The sequence below is a fragment of the Bufo gargarizans genome, chromosome 9 (assembly GCF_014858855.1).
Source record: "Bufo gargarizans isolate SCDJY-AF-19 chromosome 9, ASM1485885v1, whole genome shotgun sequence".
NCBI lineage: Eukaryota > Metazoa > Chordata > Amphibia > Anura > Bufonidae > Bufo > Bufo gargarizans.
Window position 1 is genome coordinate 96450117 of NC_058088.1, and position 21863 is coordinate 96471979.

The 21863-nt window shown below is 39.1% G+C and overlaps 1 protein-coding gene across 3 annotated transcripts in view; it reads left to right on the forward strand.

The window, feature by feature from the left end:
* Window positions 1-21863, forward strand: part of TENM1 (teneurin transmembrane protein 1) — a 766344-nt gene that overhangs the window by 585240 nt on the left and 159241 nt on the right. For all 3 annotated transcript variants that reach the window (XM_044305876.1, XM_044305878.1, XM_044305877.1), the window contains exons 20-21: window positions 340-601; window positions 12481-12748. In XM_044305876.1, coding sequence (XP_044161811.1) covers window positions 340-601; window positions 12481-12748 — 530 coding nt within the window. The remainder of the gene's footprint in view (window positions 1-339; window positions 602-12480; window positions 12749-21863) is intronic.

Below are 21863 nucleotides of genomic sequence, written 5' to 3' on the forward strand. Positions count from 1 at the left end.
CTAGAGAACCCATTCAATTGTAGAATGTCATGAATTTTCACAACAGTAATATCTCCTCACGTGGCTGTAATATCAATCTGATTGATACAGCATGGCTTATATAGAACTTTATGGATACGTATTGTATCTCTTTGTGGCTGTATTTTTACACAGAGAAGCATTGCTTTGTGCATACCCCATAAGACAAACATTTGAAATATCTATGGGTCTGAGATAAGAACCAAAGGAGACTCAGTGTGCCACTCATCCAGGCTCTGTGCATGGACTCTAAGAATGTGACACTATAATAAAATTGTCAGATTCACTCATTGTATCTTGTTTTCTTTCTTATTGTTATAGTTTTGACCTTGTCACGCTTGGTGGCATATCTATCACTTTAGTCTTTGAAAGATCACCCTTCATTGCTGTGAAGAGGACACTATGGCTTCCTTGGAATAAATTCATTGTGGTTGACAAGGTCGTTATGCAGAGGTCAGAGACAGAGACCCCACTATGTGATATCAGTAGTTTCATCAACCCAAATCCAGTTGTTCTCCCTTCACCATTGACAACATTTGCTGGCTCGTGTTCACAAAGAGGACCTGTCATCCCTGAACTCCAGGTATGTTCATTTCAAATACACTTTGTATACATTTACCTAGAAACAAGATGGCATTTAGATTTAAGTGCATACATTTCATTTACTAGGTTTGTCAAGTCTGAATTCCTTCCATCTAGCTTGCTGTTACTCAACACGTTTAGATGTGCTTTTTGGTGTTTCTTATAGATAGTTGCCCTCATCATCCTTGTTGCTAAGTAACAGTCTTGGTGCAATGTGAAGAATATGACCACAGTCCATGACACTTGTGACAAAACTGTGTCCAGGGATGGATTACTCTCAGTAATGAGCCAGTCTGCAATGGTCCCAAAAGCCTGTGCCTATGACCTCCCGAAGAAACCGTTTAAGAACTGCTCTATTATTTCCAGTACCCTTTTTTAATACTTTCAAAGGTTTTTACTGAACTTTCTTGAAACGAAAAGCATATTTTAATTTAATATAATAGAATTCCTCTTATCCTTAATATTTTAGTCTGTCATGCATGGCATGATCAAATGGTTACAATTAGTAAAGGAATACTAATAACATCAGGGATGAAGACATTAAGGAGTGAATTTATCAAGCCCTGCATGTCAAAATTCTGGTTTCAAAAAGTCGCAAGTAGGGGTTTTATGACTTTTAGTGGTCAATTTTGCAACTTTTTGGGCACCACCTACAGATTAGTAGTGAAAATTTGAACACCGTTTTAGAGTAGGTCACTTTTGTGTCACATTTAGGAAGTCAGACTTTTCTTTCAAAAAAGTTGCAACTTCACACTAGATATACTTTTACTGAAATAAGTGTAACCACATTGTACCTGTGCTAAATTTATTATTACTGTCCACCATTTTCATAAATTTGGTGCAGGTGTGCATAGCAATGCCAGTCTAAAAACTAACCTCAGCTACACTTACAATAATAAATCCCCCCCCCCCCCCAAGTTATTAAAGGTTAATCATAGATGATCCTACAGTACATGGTGCACTTTGCAGTATCTTCTATAAGTGCCCCCTCTAGAGATGAGCTAATTTCTCAAAAATCATTTCGGGTCAGATTTGGTCTAACTGGCTATCAGTTTTTATTAATTCCTAATAAATACGGTCTGAATCGAAAGTGCCCTGATTGCCATGAAAGGTTGTGTATTACACTCTGGGACTGTATCCAACCTCTTTTAAGCTATTTAATGTGAAGGCAGCATTAGTAATGACAAAGTGACTGCAACATATATGTCTATGGATAAACAGATGGCAGCCAGTGGTGGCAAACAGGCCTTCAAAATTAAAGAAATTATGGCAGATGCCTTCTTCTCCGTCTTTTGATTAGTAAAATGGTGGCCACTATTTTGAGAGATTCATCCTAGATGAGTAAGAAAAGTTTCAGATTTGTCAAAATTGTTTTTTATTTATTTGAAGTTGATGTAGAATCAATTTGCTAATCTATAGCCCCCTCTCTTTTGTGTACCATAAAGTCCCTAAATATTAGTATGGTACAGTGTGCAAATAGCATGGTATAAATTATCCCATACTCAGTCATTTATTCAGCATCACCCTCTAACACAGGGACAGTGTTTTCGTCACCGTTTCAAGATCATGGATGCATTACGGAACCCATCTGTTTTTAAGACAAAAGTAATACAAGTTACATTTTATCTTTATACTACTTATGGATCACTCTTATAGTGTAGTTCTGTATCCAGTGTCCCTTAATGTAGGATCTGTGTTGCAAGCCTCACACCCATTGGTGTCTTCTTTATTGGTCATAGTTTATGTTTTCTATGTGACCACACAAGTTGAGCACCAAAAATATCACTATTAAGCTCAATAATATCATATGATTTCATGCAATATATGATAGTTAACTGATTAGATTTGGCTTTTGGTATTGAGAGAGAGTTCTGCGATATCAATGGGCTTATGATTTATTTATTTTTTATTGTATTACTATGTGTAATAATATTCTATATATTTCTTAATATCAGAAAAGTTCAGAAGTAGACTTCTAGTAGCATAGGTGATTAACAATGAACATTGAAGTCGCATTTTCAACTTTCGATGAACAAATATTTTCTAAACAAAATCAAATTTGTCTTGAATTTCTCCCCCAAAAATTTTTGGGGCAAAATCCAAATCTTTTGCCATTTGATTCAGATGAATCTCTCAAAATGGCAGCCACCATTTTTCAGATCAGAAGACAGAGAAGATAGCATCTGCAACCAAAAATGTATGATTTGAGGACCATGTCATAATTTAAAAATAAAATCCATCAGTGCAGTGTGCTTTCAGACAGGCTGATTTTTACCACTGGCTACCATGCGTTTGCTCATAGGTATGTTAGTGTCACTTAACTAATGCTGTCTTGGCATTAAAGAGCTTGAAAGGGGTTGGATAAGTCCTGTGAGACTTCAAAGTATCAGACATTACTTTTCAGAGCAATCTGAGCACTTTTGATTCTGGTCCAGATCAAATCAAGTCAACCGAATTGTTTGAATTGAACCCAAACGAATTTAAAAAAATTCACTCATCTCTAAGTTCAACTGAGAACTGTAAGCTTATTAGAGAGTGGACTAATTTGCATACAATTGTCATCATTATAACAATAATAATAATAATAATAATAACAATGTAAAACAGTAATCTGGAAGTACAACAAATCTAGCTAGTGCTATTATTGGTTGCTTGGAGTATCTTGACATACTTACGAAAAGAAGACATGATCCTTCCAAGATTCAGTGTTTTAGGTTACTTTCACATTAGCGTTTTTGCTGGATCCGGCAGGGTTCAGCATTAACGCTCCCTTTACTGATAATACAACCATCTACATCAGTTATGAACGGATCCGGTTGTATTATCTTTAACATAGCCAAGGCAGACCCGTCATGAACTCCATTGAAAGTCAAAGGGGGACAGATCCATTTTCTATTATGTCAGATTGTATCAGAGAAAACTGATCCATCACCATTGACTTGCATTGTGGGTCATGACGGATCCGTCTTGCTCAGCATCCCAGCATGCTGCGGTTTGCTCTCCGGTATGAGAACGGCATTCCGTTCTGTTCAGTTAAGGTTTTGTCCCCATTGACAATGAATGGGGACAAAACGGAAGCATTTATTTACGGTATCGAGACCCTATGATGGATCTCAATACTGGAAAATATTAACGCTTCTGTGAAAGTTGCCTTATTTCAGTATATTACACCAATGGAGCTTATTCAGATCTAGCAGCCCTTGTGTAAGGTAGCACACTTCAATACATCTATTGTTTATTAGAATACATTTTGCGTCCATGGTAAAATGTTATATTTATTTCAAAGTTGTAATATAACAGAAAATGTTTTTCTTTAGAGATTCCTTCACCAAATTTTTTTGTTTTCTTGTGAACTGCAGTTTGTATGAATTTTCCTCATATGTATTCCTTACTGCTACAAAATAATACTCTAACTCTTACAGATGAATCCCTGAGAAAGCCCATAGAACTGTGCAATCTTTGAGTTTGACCCCTAAGATTTACTTCATGCGGGCTTAATATACATCCTCTTATTTTGACACACTTATTGCATCTGCCTTTTTTATCATCTCCACAGTCAATAACATAAATCTAGGCTGCTGCATCCAGCTACAAATACTTTTCATCTAGAACAGATGCTCAGTTACTGAACACAACCAGTCTCATGTTTAGCTTTTATTCCTACTTCCTAATTTATTTATTCAGTCACATCGTACATATTTATGGTGTGTGTATATATATATATATATATATATATATACACATATATACTAATTAGCCATAACATTATATTGTTTTGATGCTGATGACCAATGTCAATGGAGCATGAGATGCTCCGATGCTAGCCTCAGGGGGGCTGCCTGGGTGACAATAAGGGTTCTGAACCCGGACAACCCCTTTAATAGCAATTGTTGAGGATATTGCAGCTGTTCCCTATTCACTTGAATGGGATGAAGTTGAAAAACATGCAGCATTGCTACTAAATAGCTAGAGTGCAGGTGACAGCCTAATGTCAACAGTAAAAAGGACCCTGATCTAAACACCTGATTGCCTGGGGTGCTGAGATATGAATCCTCATCTATCTGATAATAAAGACCTATCCTGAAGAGACACCATCAATATCCTCATCCTGGAAAATCCCTATCAAACCACTTACAGCAGGAGTGAATAACATAATTATCTTGTGGCCATACTGTACCCACAGTAGGCAGGAATACACAGACAGTGAGCATTAACTGGAACCCCTCCCACTTTACCTGCCTACTTGCAGGAAAAGCCCTAGGCGGCAAGTCCACAACTGGTGGATGTTCCCTACTCTGCTAAAATGCAAGACATACACACGGAGACAGAACAACAATTCAAAGTCAGAACCAGAAAAAAAATCAAGAGTATAGTTAGGGAGACAATGACTATCACAGGGTTTAAAAAGAGCACCAAGTCCCAGGATCAGAACATGATAGGTCATGACTCGGTACTCCATTAGTCAGAACACTAGCACAGAGGAATAGATCAGCAGAGAAATCAGCCCACTGCTAGACTCCTCAAGAACACGCCCACTATGAGGAGAAACAGAGCATTGCAACCTGTTGCTAATGACATTGTCGCGTCACAAGGGGACGTAGCTAAGCAGCGTGTCTCTCCCGGCGCATATCTCGCCGTTGGACCCTGGACAGGTAAGTTCTTGACAAATACACTGTCAAGGAGTGGAATATATAAGGCAGCACATGAACAGTCAGTTCTTGAAGTTGATGTGTTTGAAGCATAAAAAATGGGCACGTGAAAGAATCTGAGTGGGCCATAAGAGTACAACTATTGAACTGGTGACTGCGTCATTGGAACCCAAGGCCCACTGAGGAGTGAAGGCTAGCTATCCTTATCCAATACAACAAAAGCCCCCTGGGGGCCCCACCTTGCAGCATAACAAATATAAAGATCTGCTGCTAATGTCCGTGCCATGGTACCAATGTCATGGTACCACATCTGCTGCTAATGTCTTGGTACCATATTCAGGACACATTAAGCTGTCTCATGGATTCCATGCCTCAGTGGGTCATAGCTATTTTGGTGGAACAAGGGGAATCTATACAATATTAGGCAACTAGTTTAAATAACAACTCCAAGGTGGTTTTAATAATTCAGCTGCTCAGTCCAGCCAGATTGGTATGCTGAGTCTATACACTATAATGGTGTATGCATCACCATATGAGATTAGAACACAATGTCTATACTATTCTACTTTGTAGTAAATATAATAGGCCATCTCAATAAATTATAATATTAAACTATTATCAAAAAGTTAATTTATTTCAGTAATTCAATTCAGTGAAACTCGTATATTAGTCAAAAAGTGAAACTCGTATATTATATAGATCTATTACATACAGAGTAATCTCTATCAAGCATTTATTTATTTTAACTTTTTCCTTTTTCGTTTTTGCATTTTCGTTCTTCTTTCACCGCCTTACGGGGACTTTTTATTTATTTTTCCATTCACATAGCCGTATTATGACTTGTTTTTTGAGCAACAAGTTGTACTTTCTAATGCTACCATTTAATATTAAATATGATGTAGTGGAAAGCTGGAAAAAAATTCCAAATGGGATGGAATTGTAAAAAAACACAATTCCACCACAGTTTCACAGGGTTTTTTTTATGGCGTAAAACTGACTTGTGCTCTTCATACTCCAGGTTAGTACCAATCCGGGGATACCACATATGTACAGTTTTTCTTTCATTTTAATAATGACAATCTGTAGTTTTTGACAATAGCATTTTGGGGTGTGTATGACTTGATCACTTTTTATTCAATTTTTTGGGGAGATAAAGTGATGAAAAAACGGATATTTGGCAATTTTTTTTCCATTACAACATCCACCATATGGGCTAACTTTTTATATTATAATAGTATTATAATATTTTTCACAAGATGTGATGCACATGGTGTTATTCTTTTAATTGTTTACTTATTTTAATTTTAGGAAAAGGGGGGTGATTTAAATTTTTATATATATTTTTTTATATTCTTCAAAACTTTTTTTTACTTTTTGTTAGGTCCCCAAGTGGACCACAGCTTGCAATCATCAGATTACAACTTATACAGAATAAGGCTACAGGCTTCCGTATCTGTTCCGTTTTATTTGCGGATAAGATGCGGACCTATTCATTTCAATGGGTCCGCAAAAAATGTGCTGTGTGCTGTCCGCATCAGTATGTCCATTCCATAGCGGCGCAAAAAAAAAATATAGAACATGTCCAATTCTTGTCCGTTTTAGGCATTGTCACAATGAATCCGAAAAAAAAAACGGATGGCATGAGGATCCGCAAAACACATATGGTCGTGTGCATGTAGCCTAACAGTCCATTTACACGTCCATAAGTGTTGTGCAGTCCGCAAATTGCGGATCCGCAAAACACAGATACTGGCCCATGTGCGTTTCGCAATTTGAAGAGTGCACATGGCTGGTCCTATGATAGAAATGCCCTTGTGAATGGACCATAATAAAAATTGCTCCATAATTCTGTATAAAAATCACTATATCACAATTCAGTGTTGCCACTTAGTGGCCTGAACTGGGATATACTCATAATGAGCCTGAAAGCCTAGTACAGGCTCTGACTCATTATTAGAACAGGGCACTTTCCCCAATCTCTGCTGGGGGAAAGCATGGCTGAATGGGGAAGTGTGCACTTCCGGTTTTTAACAATCTCAGATGCCGTTGTCATATTTGACCATTTGGCAAGTCAGAATGCTGTATCTAACCATATAAATGGAAAGTTGGGCTGAAGAAAAAAGTGTGTCAGAAAAAGATGCACAAGCAACAGGGAAAACCGCAGCCTTGAAATGATCATCAAGAAAAGGCAGTTCAAGAATTTGGGGGAAATTCACAAGGAGTGGATAGTGATGAGCGGCAGGGGTCATATTCGAATTCGCGATATTTCGCGAATATTTTTAGAATATTCGCCGAATATTCGAAAATTTGAAAATTCGCGATTTTTTTTTCTTGAAAAAAATCGGCAAGGTAATGATTGTGTAATATGCTAATTTTCGTAATTCTAATTTTCGGATTCGAATTTTTATTGCGAATTTTTCAACTTACAACTATTAGACAAAGATTATAGCACTATATTAGCTAAATTGCTCTATATTCGATTTTTTGAATACTCACTATATTGCTATAACTTCGTTTTTTCGAATATTTGTAATATTCTAAAACAAGAATATATAGCAATATAGCGAATATTCGAAAAAAACGAATTTAGAGCAATTTAGCTAATATAGTGCTATAATCTTCTTTGTCTTAAAGTTGAAAAATTCGCAATAAAAATTCGAATCCGAAAATGCTAATTACGAAAATTCGCATATTACACAATCATTACCTTGCCGATTTTTTCAAGAAAAAAAATTTGCGCATTTTCGAATATGACCCCTGCCGCTCATCACTACTCCTAAAGTCAAGTATATTGCAGCCTTCTTATTGGCCCACAAGCTAGAAGCAGGAAGGGATCATGTGTACTGATTTAAAAAAAAAAAAAAAAAAATGGGAAAAAAATCGAATATTCGAAATTACGAATATATAACTATATTCGAAATATTCGCGAATTTTCGAAGTACCTATATTCGCGATAAAAATTCAAAATTCGAGTATTCGTGATCAACACTAGGAGTGGACTGTGGCTGGAGTCAGGGCTTCAAGAGCCACCACACACAAGCATATCCAGCACATGGACTACAACTGTGGCATTCCTTGTGTTAAGCCACTCTTGACCTGGGGACAATGTTAGATACGTCTTACTGGGCTAGGGAGAAAAATGACTGGACTGTTGCTCAGTAGTACAAAGTCCTGTTTTCAGATGAAAGCAAATTTTGTATTTTATTTGGAAAGAAGAGTAGAGAGGCGCACAATCCAAGTTGCTTAAAGGGAATCTGTCATCAACTGTATGCTGACCTCAATGAAGGCAGAAAAAAATAGTGACAGAAATGCTGATTTCAGCGGTGTGTCATTTATGAGCTAAAAGTAAGTGGTTGCTGAGAACCAGCATCATAATCATTACAGCCCAGGCCTGGAAAAGAGTCAAATCTACCTGAGAAGAGTCCTGGTTATACATAATCTGCTCTCCTCGCCCATCTCCTGATGGTTTGCAGTTCTCTCCTAGAGAGAAAGGGAGAAAACTAGGTAGAAGGCTGTCAGTCATCTGCAGACGGGCAGGGAGAGCAGTAATTCATGAATTACCAGGACTCTTCTCAAGTGGCCGGGACTCTTTTCCAGGCCCAGTCTGCAATGACTGTAATGTTGGTTTTCGGCAACCACTTACTTTTAACTTATAAATGACTGACCGCTGAAATCAGCTCACCTATCTCTACTTTATTCTGCCGTTAGTATGGGCAGCATAAAGTTGATGACAGGTTCCCTTTAAGGTCCAGTGTAAACTTTCTACAGTTAGTCATGGCTTTGGGAGCCATGTCATCTGCTGGTGTTGGTCCACTTTGTTATATAAGTCCAAAGTCAGCGCAGCCTGCTTCCCTCTGCTGACAAGCTTTTTGAAGATGCTGATTTCATTTTCCAGCAGGACTTGGCACCTGCCCACACTGCCAAAAGTACCAATACCTCGCTTAATAACCACGGTATCACTGTGCTTGACCGGCCAGCAAACTTACATGATCATTTACCCCATTCAAAATATATGGGGTATTGTCAAGAGATAAGAGACACCAGACCCAAGGAGCCCGGGTCAAGTATTGAGTGCATATATTGTATTTCTATGCATTGTGAATATTTCATATCTCATCGAGTCTACGGTGACCATGTCCTGATGAGGTTCTGGTGGCTGATGCAAGACTACTATAGGTGGACATTCCTGTCACACAGCATATTCTAATAACACAATTAATAGGATTTGTGGTGGATCTTATGTTTCAGAAGAAAGACATTTAGAAGTAAACATTGTTACACTGCTGAATCCCAATAAAGCAAATATATTTCTAGTTTGTCTCTTGTCATTTCACCTCGCACCTTACAGCTCAGACAATAAAAATAAAGAGCGTAGTTTTGGCTTCAGTTTTGTACAGCTCACTTAATGGACATGCCGAGCTGTAATAGACTTTAAAAATTCATGGGATGGACACAGTGAGATGGAAAAAGTTAGAACACAGGAAAATAAAAGAGGTCAACAAATTATACCACAAACTGGGGTTATATGGACAGCAAGGTGCGGGTTCCTGTGCTCGGTCTAGTAAGATAAAAACAAGAGAGTGCTTTGTTATGGGGAAAGTAAATGGGGTCAGCAGTAGCTCTGCAAGCAACCTCTATACTGTAATACATTCACATGCTGCTCACAAAATAGAAATACTGCTCTGTGGCACATTTATGCTCAAGTCATGTACTGCAATGTGTTCTGATAGTTTTGTGTTTGCTTGTTTAGTTTTTTTGCCATTTTATAGGCATTTTCAGTTTTTAGTGCATCTTTGGCAGGCGATTTTTGTAGCATTTTTTTGGGGGAAAAAAGACATCAGCTCACAGAAGTCTATGAAAAAAAATATTATTTTTAACTTGGCCTTTTTGTTTAACACTTTTTGAGGCAAGGTGTTTTTTCCCATACTGCTATTAGAGTGGGTATAGGGGAGGGGGTGTAGAACCCTTTTTACGGTTTTGGGATACTAATTAATTGTAAATTAACAATAGCTATAGTAAAAGTTGTTATGGAAGTTGTTATGGACCGACTGCGCCACTAACTGGCTATACCCTGGAGAAGCATGGCAAAGTAACTACCTGGTCTTCACTAGAGCCTCTGATGTGAGGATAGGCTTGAACCGTTAGGGCTGTTGCCAGGTACCACTCCAGAGCAGTCCCAGGGTCAGTGGCAGCTGACCAGGGGTAGAGAGATAGCGGTGCAAGCACCGAGGGGAAAGACGTAGTAAGGAAGTCCGGAGTCAGGGCAGGCAGCGATCAAGCAAAGTCCAGGGGCGCGTGGCTGGGCTCCAGAACGGTTAGTGCACCCTCTTGGGCTCCTTACCAGGCTGATTTCCATATATATAAAATAATTTTTACACTCAATAAAACCACACAGAGCTATGGGACAAGTATATTGCGGATATGCTAGTGGCGATTTAGCCATGCATGTCCGCATCTCTATAGGGTATAAAGAGGTGACAGAATCCCTTTAAGTAAATGTTCTTAGGTGGATACTCATGCTTATTCTTGGATCCCTCTCTGCTCCTTTAGGTCTGTGAGGGATTTCTGGTGTGGTAAGTATCTACTACTGAAGCTGCAGCATTCTCAGCTTCTCAGCATGTGGTAAGACACTGATATAGCACTGTGTAATTACACTTGCTCATCATCTCCTCTGAAAAACATAAAAGATGTTGCAACTGCACAAGCAAAAGCTCACCACCACAGGAATCCCTCACACACCCGAATTTGCAGAGAGACAAGACTGAGCATGTGTGTCCACCCTGGCACATTTACTGTGGTGGGCACAGAAAGACTGTTCAATAGAGACAGCAGGTGGCACTATACTAATATAAGTCCTGGAATATCTGGGGATATAAGCATTATTTTAGATAACATATAAATACAAAAAATATATTTTTATCAGCTGGATTTAACTATAAATAATTTATTTGGGATAAACCCTTTTAAATGTCAAAAACACAAGACAAAGGTCAGTACTATGTTACTGCATCTATTACCACCTAAAAACAACATTGGGAGACATAACAATAGAAAGACGTCATGGAGAAATGAATATTCATGCCTCAAGAAGCAAGAGTATCACATCCATAAATCACATATGTACCTTCTGTTTGAGAATGTTCTTCCTGTTATTTCCTCTGCTGAGCTGCGGTACATAGTTACGTAGAATCTCAATTGACTGATAGTGTTGAGATTCCAAAACTGTTTAGGAGCAGATAGTTCAGTGATGCCTCTGCCAATTGTGGACTTCCCAATTCTCTCCTTGCATTCTATAGTGGTTGCTCCCATGTATGGACATCCACAAGGGCATCGTATTTTACAGTATATACCACAAAGCAGGTGTAGAAATCTGGTGTATTTTGCCCATTCTGTAGTGTGTTAAGGAACTCCGTTTTTGTATGCCATATAGTAGAATGCTGACTCCACTTTTTCTGGTGTGAATACACAGGTAATGACTGATTAGCCAATTGCATCCGTGAATCGCCTCAGTCAGTAATTTCCTTCATTTGCGGAGCTACCAGGAAGTTGAGAATGGGAGGGATCCTGGCAACTTCAGAACAGGAGTGGTGGGGAATCTGAACCTTTTTTGGCCAGACAACCACATTTAAAGGACATCTGTCAGCAGATTTGTAGATATGAAACTGGCTGACCTGTTGCATGCATGCTTGGCAGCTGAAGGCATCTGTGTTGGTCCTTTGTTTGTATGTGCCCGCATTGCTGAGAAAAATGATGTTTCAATATATGCAAAATAGCTTCTAGGAGCAACAGTTACTCCTAGAGGCTCTGCTTTCTCTGCAACTGCCACGTCCTCGGCACTATGACAGGACCAGGCTGTGGAAACATCATCATACTTGGCCTTTACAGGGCAGTTGCAGAGAACAGAGCCTCTAGGTGTAATGGCAATGCCCCTATTGCTCCTAGAGGCTCATTTGCATATATTAAAATGTAATTTTTCATAGGAATGCGAGCACATATGAACATGGGAACAACACAGATGCCTTCAGCTTCAACAGGTCAGCACAATATGCAAATATTTCTCCCTCCTTGTTCTCTCCTCATTCTTCAGCACTCAGTGCCCCACAATCAGAACATCTGATATGTCTCTATAACATACAGTATGAAAAGTTTTACTAAAACTCGGTGACCCTTTGAGTGTAAACCATATAGTACGTGATGATCCTTCTAACATTGTTTTCCTTGTGCCTTGTAGGTAGTACAAGAAGAAATTCAAATCCCCTCAAGTTTTCTAAAACTCAGCTACCTGAGCAGCAGAACACTGGGCTACAAGAGTCTCATACATATTATCCTCACCCACGCAACCATTCCTATTGGACTAAGTAAAGTGCATCTAATTGTAGCAGTGGAAGGACGACTTGTTCAGAAATGGTTTCCTGCTGCTATTTACTTAGTTTATACCTTTGCCTGGAATAAAACTGATATTTATGGCCAGAAAGTATCTGGTCTCTCAGAAGCACTAGGTATGTTATTCCTCAATTTTCTTCATATGTATACTTATATACTTAAATGGATACTTAGATCTTTTTTATGTAGAATTCTTCTTTAAATATGTTCAGAAAATGCCATTGACATTGGCACACAGAAATAGAAATCTCTGTGAATCTATGAATAACTAATTTTAAGGAACTTATCCATGAAGGGATGTTGTGTTAGGCCTTGCAGTAGGCTGAAGCTTTCTGTTCCTTGGGAAATGCCTCTATTGTAAACCTGGAAGAAGATAACGCAGGATACACCATTATTGGTGATGAACACAGGTCACCTAACCTTCTCCCACTTCCTGGACAATGATTCCTTTCCAATTCTCACAGTATAAACTGGAGATGAATCTATAATCAGAATATGAAAAATGTTTCATCACATGTTTTTAATTTAGTAAAACAAGAAGATGAAACATCTTTAGGCATCAGTATGAATGCCTGTGTAAATTTGTGCACCCCTAATCAAGTTATGACCCCTAAATATGATTTAGAAAGGGAATGCATGATTTTAAAACAGTTTGGCCAAACACAGTTCTTGGAAGTTGACTGGGAGACCATTGTATTCATAGATGTCCTTAAAATAGATTGGACATCTTTTGGTTGGGGGTTGGGGGAAGGTTGTCAAATCTGTCTTGTTGCCAGACCTGCAAAAGGGAAGCAAACTTAGTTGCACTGGACTATGTTTGTACATTGTTCTGGCCACCGGCCATACTGTGGCCGCATGCTAAAGAATTTATTAAATCAAGTTCATTAGATGGTCAGACCTGTTTTATGTCCTCTGCAGAAGCCCTAAAGGAAAATTTAAATTTAAAATTGGGTTAATCTGCTGGATCGGTGCATCCCCATTAGTGAGAACCTTCATGGGCACGTTTAGAGAAAGTAGTCAAAAATGGACACTCTACTACTTTTATCAAACATATTGAGTTCCGGTGGAAAGAAATCTGCCCAGATTATGTGATGTACACACAGCCATAGCAGTTTTTGCAGTCCGTAAAATTGCAAATCCTGAAAACTTTGCAAATACTGGCTGAGAGTCTGCCACCATTTTTTTTTCACTCCTTTAAAAATGTCCTATCCTTGTCCGCAAAACAGACAAGAATATGAAATGCTCTTTTTTTTTTTTTTTTTACGAGGCCGTGCAACGGACTTACAGATACAGAAAGCACACGGGTACGCTGTCCACAATTTCTGTGGACGCATCTGATCTGCAAAAAATGTGGATCAGATGTGGACCTAAACCACAGTCGTGTGCGTGAGCCCTTTCTGTAACTGTAATGAGTTGAGCGCCTGTTTCAATGACTCCAAGCAGCGATATTAAAAAATCACAAGGAATTGATATGGAAAGGACTGTATAGATTTTCATCAAATAATGCCTCTTTATAAAATGTATAAAAAGGGGTGCAGGCACTTATGGGGCCCCAAGCAAAGTAAGTGTCTGGGGGCCCCTGTTGCACCACTAAGCTTCTCTGTATTGCACAACTAAGCTCTGCCTACCTATAAGACAATGCGGGCATATCCTAGCATTTTGGCCCTATTGTCTGTGATGAGACAACCCCTTTTAAATGCTTAGAAATAGAGCAATTCTCTACAAACATATAGTCAGATTTTGCTCAGATTATTACAATTATTAAGCAAGAATCGTGAATGATAAAACGTTGCTTAGGTCATTAAAAGTCCAATGGGATAATGAGAAAGAAAATGAGACGCTACAGAGAATTACAGAGCAAGATTCTACCACCTCAGCACTGACTACTACAAAACTGGTGTATTAGCAGTCATGTGTTAACCACGGACGGTTCTTTTTCTAGGCATAATGCTATTTTCGGAGGGCCTTCTGCTTGGAATGACCCCAGCCCTCTATCACTTTCCTTTTATTTGCAATTCTATTCCTTTAGCCTCTTCTCTTGACATGAAGGCTGTCATATACAGCTATCTATAACAGACAGGTTACTTGAGGATCGCACTTAGAAACAGCAACATTCTTCATTATTCTTGCTCCGTGTCATATGGAAAGTGTAGAGCTGGCAGATTTATTGCTTTCTCTAATTGCAAATTCCTTCTCTCAGAAGTTCGGCTTCTAAAGGTGGAATATATTTTTTAAACCATAAGTACTTTGTAATATATCCATGTAGCATTTGAATTTAATTATCCCGCGTCACCAGGATAACTGCCTGATATGTGTATTTATAAGAAGTTATATCTACAGTATTATCACACTCATTCATTTGATCATCTCGAGACAAGCCACAATATTTGTTATTTTTTTTGTTTAGCCGGAATTTTTTTTGAAATATCCGGATTTCAGTTTACAGCAAACACCATGGGGGGGAGGGGGGGTTATTAATTGCGCTGTTTTTCTGTCACTTTCAAGTCTGTCTTTGTTTTCTTGTGGTGCCGGGTCTAATTAATCAGATGTCACACGGGTTTTCTAATTTCGGTGCAAGTGTAATGTGGTTTCACCTTCGTAATCCAGGGGACTGGCTGCAGCATTTGTGCAACATCGACCAGTGTTGCAGATCATAAAGGCACCAGAAAAGTGATTGATTTTCCGAAACAGGCCAAATTCTCACTGCACTTCTGAAAGTGGCGTGGAAAGCCAAAAGTAACAAAAATGTGTGCAAAGAATACAAAAAAACTGGGATAACAGCATTCATAACTGTCCCACTATGTCTATCTCTCTATCTATCGTTCAATTGCTCTCTTTTTTATATATATTATCTATCTTTTTCTCTAATTGTCTATCTAATCATTCTATCTTTTTAATATCTATTATCTATCTATCTATCTTTCTAGTTAAGTATCTCACATCTGTCAATTATCTATCTAATCTATCTACCTCATATCTATCTATCTATCTTTAATGTCCACCTATCAGTCTATCTAGCTGTTTATCTGGATAAATAAAGATACATACATATAAAGTGTAACTATATAATATAACATCCCTTTTGTTATAAGGACAAACATCAAAGGAAAAGCTTGTTATAAACCATGTATTCTGTCAAGGCTGAAAGAACAAAGAGGGCAGGGAACCTCTACATCTGATCTTTCTTTCACCCCCTATTCTTTGTACTGTAACATAGAACACAGTGCATCCTGCCAAGCTGATACAATCTGAGCCAATGCTTTGAAGGAACTGAGAGTTCTACAAACACAAAACTGCTAAAGAAGTTACATTGGGGTAAAATAATTCAAACCGGAACAGCGCCCCTCAATTATCGCACCAAAAAAGGCCAATCCGAGTAGCAAGCAATAAAATCAGTCTTTATTAATACATAACAAAAGAATCACAGTATATGGTTGGTGGTACAAGCGTATACACGGCTAACAATGCCCGAGCAGGAGGTGTAGACTAATGGTAAAATACAAACATATAGCTGGACGAGTAATAGGCCAAGGTCTACAGCACACTACATGATACAATGTTGAGACCTAAATAAAGTGCAAGTGCATGAACTCAGCTCACATGTACATACTAAGGAAGCCCAAGCAATTAATATACAAATGTGCTACCATACCAAAAAGCCGTCTCCTCCTGCGTCCCGAACATGTTTCGCTAATGCCTCATCAGGGGGTAAGTGCTATGTCTCAATGTACCAGCAACCATTTTATACTGTGGTTCTTTTGTTATGTATTAGTAAAGACTGATTTTATTGCTTGCTACTCGGATTTGCCTTTTTTGGTGCGAAAACACAAAACTGCATTGAAAATAGAATTCAGAGTATACAAACAGAGAAGACTCTGTGACGGCTCCGCCACCCTGATGCTTACAGTCACATGGATAGCTATAGCAGTATCTCACCTCCCACTGTTATTTTGCAAGGTAGAGGATGACAGAATTTCTACATTCTGCCTGACCTTTTACAGTATCTGTCTATGCATGCTGTGGGGCCCGTGTACATGTCATTATGAATTGTGCCATATGTGAATACCTTATTACCTTATACTGTTTTCTGAGACACCTCTGACATGACATCTCTACTGAATGGCAAATGTGAGTTTAAAGGGAACCTGTCATTAACTTTATGCTGCCCATACTAACGAATCAAAACATAACCAACTCGGCAGTATATAGACATATGAGGAAGTATAATTAATACATCAAGCTAGAACACCTTGGAGCTTGCGTCACACTAAATAGGAACATTTATTCTGCAAGGCTTTGCTCCTTCGCTGAAGGTGCTTCCTCAGGCTCAAGTGCTTCCTCAGGCTCAAGTGCTTCCTCAGGGTCAAGTGCTTCCTCAGGCTCAAGTGCTTCCTCAGGCTCAAGTGCTTCCTCAGGGTCAAGTGCTTCCTCAGGCTCAAGTGCTTCCTCAGGCTCAAGTGCTTCCTCAGGCTCAAGTGCTTCCTCAGGGTCAAGTGCTTCCTCAGGCTCAAGTGCTTCCTCAGGGTCAAGTGCTTCCTCAGGCTCAAGTGCTTCCTCAGGGTCAAGTGCTTCCTCAGGCTCAAGTGTTCTCTGCTATCTGCAGTAAGATGCTGACAACCTCCTGGGTTGCAAAACAGCTCACTGTTCAAGTTTGCACGAAGGACCACCTAAGGGAAATTGCAGGAGTGGTGTCCAGTAGGAAAAAAGTTCCTATTTGAAGTGATGCAGCTAATAAAAGTAAAGCTCTGATAAAGCTAGGTTTACCCTGTTCTCTTCGACCCCTACCTAGCACTATCAGCAGTTTTGCAGGGTAGAAACTGCTTACAGACTCAGTTAAGAGCCACTTAGGTAGTTCCATTCTTTACCTGCATCAGTTGTGCCTAGTTTTTGATGAATCTGTGACCGTATACAAAGATTTTGTCCCTATTTAATAAACATCAAAGCTTTTCTCTCTACAAAAGATCAGCCATTATAAATCTATTAAATTGTTAAACAGTGCATGTTCATACACTCCATTATGTATATGCATGCCTCTGATCAGGGCTAAATTGTAGGGAAACCAAATGAGCCTAATGCTTTTGATGTCTTTTTAAGTGAATTGCTTTTGGTTTTAGTGTAGAAACTTGCAAGACAATAAATAAATAAACTTTTAGACGACAATAGGTTAATGATTATGCTTAAGTTAATTTTCCATTGTTACTGGGGAGGGGATCCCAACCTTAGGGCTGTATTAGACTAGTAGATGACGATTGACGTTCAAATAGTTAGCAACTTGTTTTGTGTTTGAAAGTGCTCATGTTAGACAAAAGCAATAGTCGCTGTAGAAATCATTAATTTGATTGTTATATACTCGTTAACACCTACAGTTTGATCTTGTAATGAGCAGATGACGACTTATTGCACACTTAGATATGCTCTTGGTGTGATTGCTGCCTGGAAACTATCACACAGTTCAAAGAGTGCTCTTTTGCGAATGATATTACGATTTTTTTGTTTGATTGTCACAACGTCTAATACAGCCCTTACTCTCATTCTGCATCTTATAATTATAGTGATAACAGAGGCATAATGTACAGATGATAAAATCTGTACCAATCATATGCAACTCCCTTGCTGGGGGTGTCAGCCAGAGAAGAGGCCTGCTGCTGCAGGGGGAGAACAGCAGGGAGGCTACTCCATGCTATAGGGAGCACTCATCACAGAGTAAAAGGGGCACAGTAGCACCAAATGCTAGGGGGTGTATAATATATGGCCACAGGCAAAACCTGAACCATAGCCCCTGAAATGGATGGGGTTGAAGTGATCTGAAGACACCGTCACAGTGACTAAACAGCTTGTGAGCAGTGGCTGGAGCAGCATTAGAAGAAGAAAGGGGCCTCCCTTCTAGCAAGTGTGTCACTGAAGCAGATGAGATGACTGCATATGCAATGGCTACAGTGTACAACATTCAGGTACAACACATGTGACCAAAGTGCCAGGTGAGAAGTCAGGTTATTAAGAGAAGAAGCAGGAGACACCCATTAAATGAGGGCCCAATACATCTACAAATAACCCCAGGTGCTATCCCAAGATGACAAAGTATTGTTGTGTAAGTGAGGTAACCATAGTGGAGTGAAGTGCTGGTGCAAAAAGTGAGGGACATAAAACAAAAAATAAAAAAACGTGACCAAACTGGTGAAAAATGTATTAGTCACGCAAATGGTGTCGCACATACCATTTTAGTACTGAATAGAATAATAAATTAATTGTATATGTGTATATAGACAAAGTCCATTGTCCATTTAGGCCAACAAGTTAAAGTGCACATGCATTAATAAATAATAAATTAAATTATGTAATTCATAGGAAACTATATTCAAAGAATGCGGGGGGAGCAAAAGTACAATTGATAAGACAAGTAGAATAAAAATAAAGTGCAAAATGCATGAATAAGGTACATATATTGATTAAGAGAAGAAGCAGTAAGATTAGTTGTCAGTAGACCATGTGTCAGCGCCTGCAGGAGAAGTAACGCCCCAGAAAAATGTAAACAATGAGTCCCAATACTAAGAATTTTTGTTGCACATTTCTGCTATCTATTCCTCTTAGTCTCTCTAATCAATAGCCGTCCTTTCCATTTCCTATTACTTCCATTTTCTATTAAATCCTTCTGTGGATGAGTCATCCTCCTACCATTTCTCTTAATTAATTATTCTCTTATAATTATTTCAATTATCTCCTTCCTCATTTATTCTTTTAGACTTCCTTTCCCCTGGCCCAGGTTTATTTAAATCAAATATTACATTAGCATTTAATCTTTCCAGACCACTCACCCAGTGCCTTCTACCTTTCATATTCCGCGTATCATTCATATTCTTATCTTGAGGTGTTATTGCACTTTCCATTTTCTTTTTAACTTTCACTATGCATATATTTGCTTTGCTTACTATCAGCAATTTGCAAATGTTTTTCACTGGGCCACACACTCTGTGGCTGGAAATAACCATGCAATTCTTGACCTAAATAACCTATTTAAAATTTCTCTACAGTAATTTGCATTAGACCCATGGCCTCCTTGTACTGCTCATCACCTTTGTTCATATGATTACACAGAGATTTTAAACTAAGCTTGTGTAAATCAACATTTTGAGCATAGTCTCACCTTATTTCATATGTCTGACCAAATGCTACCCATAAACATTATTTTTATTATTACGCTCTGCCTATGTTGGGCTAAAAAACATTTTTCTCCAATAGTTTTCTTTTTTATTAAAAGCAAATTTGAACATCTGCCCTCGGTAGCATTCAGATTTTTTTATTACTCTGCAGATTGTTCTTTTTGCTCCTCACTGAAATTCTTTAGAGAGCTGCTCTGATGGCTCAATCTATAGTCCCTAATGTTTCACACCAGACAGCCCACAAGCACTCAGTGTGATAACACTTCAATATAAATGAATGTTTAGGAGCTGTCAGGAGTGAAGAGATAAGGACTACAGTTCAAATTGTCAGAGCAGTTCTCTGATGGATTTCAGTTAGAAGCAGAAAGGTTTTACCATCAGTAAAAACCTGAATGTTGCAGGGACCATTTAGTTGAAAATTTTAATATGGAAGGTTTCAAAATGTGAATTCAAAATATTTGAGAATGAATAAGCTTACGCAGGCTAAGTGAATAAAAAGTGTGATTAAATAACAGATTTAAGATAGACAAATCTAACACAGAATAATAAAAACTAAATAATCATCACCAGCCTATGGGGGGACTTTGAGTCGACCATGTTACTGCACATGGCTGACACCCCAGGGTGTGCAAGAGATAGGGCAAATCAATACTTGCATCCTACCTAGAATGAAGTCTTCAGTGGAGTGCTACCTAATTGTTGGTGCAAACCAGAGTTATACCTTTCAGCCACTACTCCAGTGTTCATCATGCATATATCTGAGATCACTTAGGAATGTGGTCTTATCAGCGGAATGGGGGATGGGTACTAACCATCTCTAACCCACTATATTATAAGGAAGACTTTATTACACAGATTATTAAAGGTAATATAAAGCAGACAGAACCAATCAGTTCTTCAAAAAACCCTTACAATACAGAGATCAAAGGAAAAATCTTTTTAGACCAAACTACCCACAAAATGCTCAAGGTCTTTGGAGTATCGCCTTCATATTCAATTATTATGTACCTGAATTCTATTTGAGTGAAGAACTACAACCACGAAGAAGACATAAATATTTCTTATCAGTGTGATAACACTTCAGCATAAATAAGTGTTTATGAGCTGTCAGAAGTGAAGAGTTAAGGATTATAGTTTTTTTTTTAATCAAATCATTTTTATTGATCAAATAAAGTCAGCTTATTTTATGACAGTACATTGTCTCTTTTTTCATTCACAAATGCAGAGTCAATATAAAGCAGTATCATATTATAACATCATGAGAGAATCACCATACAACGGTATACAATGTACAGAAACATAGGACAAAAATTACACAGAAAATGCCCATAACCTAGCATACGCCCAACCAACCCCCTCCCTCCCCTCCCATGTCCCCCACCCCCTCCCGCCCCCCATAAATCTGAGCGCGAACACCTCCAAGATATCCTAAATCAAGGATTATAGTTTAAACTGTCAGAGCAGCTCTCTGATGGATTCCAGTTAGAAGCAAAAAAAATTGTCTGCACAGTCGGTGAAAACGAAAGGCTGCCGGGGGCAATTGGTTGAAAAATTTTAAAAAGGCCAAAAGGAATAAATAATAAGGCTGTTAACAGCCTGCATTTGTGGGAGGGGCGTCTGGCTATTTATCCCCCTACCTGCCGCTCAGCCAGGCGCCCGAGCCTCACGCATACCTGCAGTATACCTCAACTTCCAACCCGAGTCCTTGCTTCCGGTTTCCCGTGCGCACGCACTATCCCGTGCGCACGCACCGCCGACGTCCGGACTGCCGCTCGCCAGGCTATCAGGTAATCAGGGGCACAGCTGGCTCCGCTCTAGCTGTGCCCCACGCCTGGCCTCTGGCCCCTGGAGGTCCGAGTTAGGGGCTGCTCTTCCCCGGCATGATCCGCACGCATGTCGGGGAAGCGGCATCTGGTTTGAGCTGTTCTGCCGGTCACACGCCGACACGATTTGGGGAATCATAATTGAGTCTCATTTTAGGTTGGCAGTTTGCGCTTCACTTGCACCATTCAGGAACTTACTGGTTTGCCCCCTGCTGGTGCACGCTTTGTTCACCGCCCCCCCCCCCGGCATG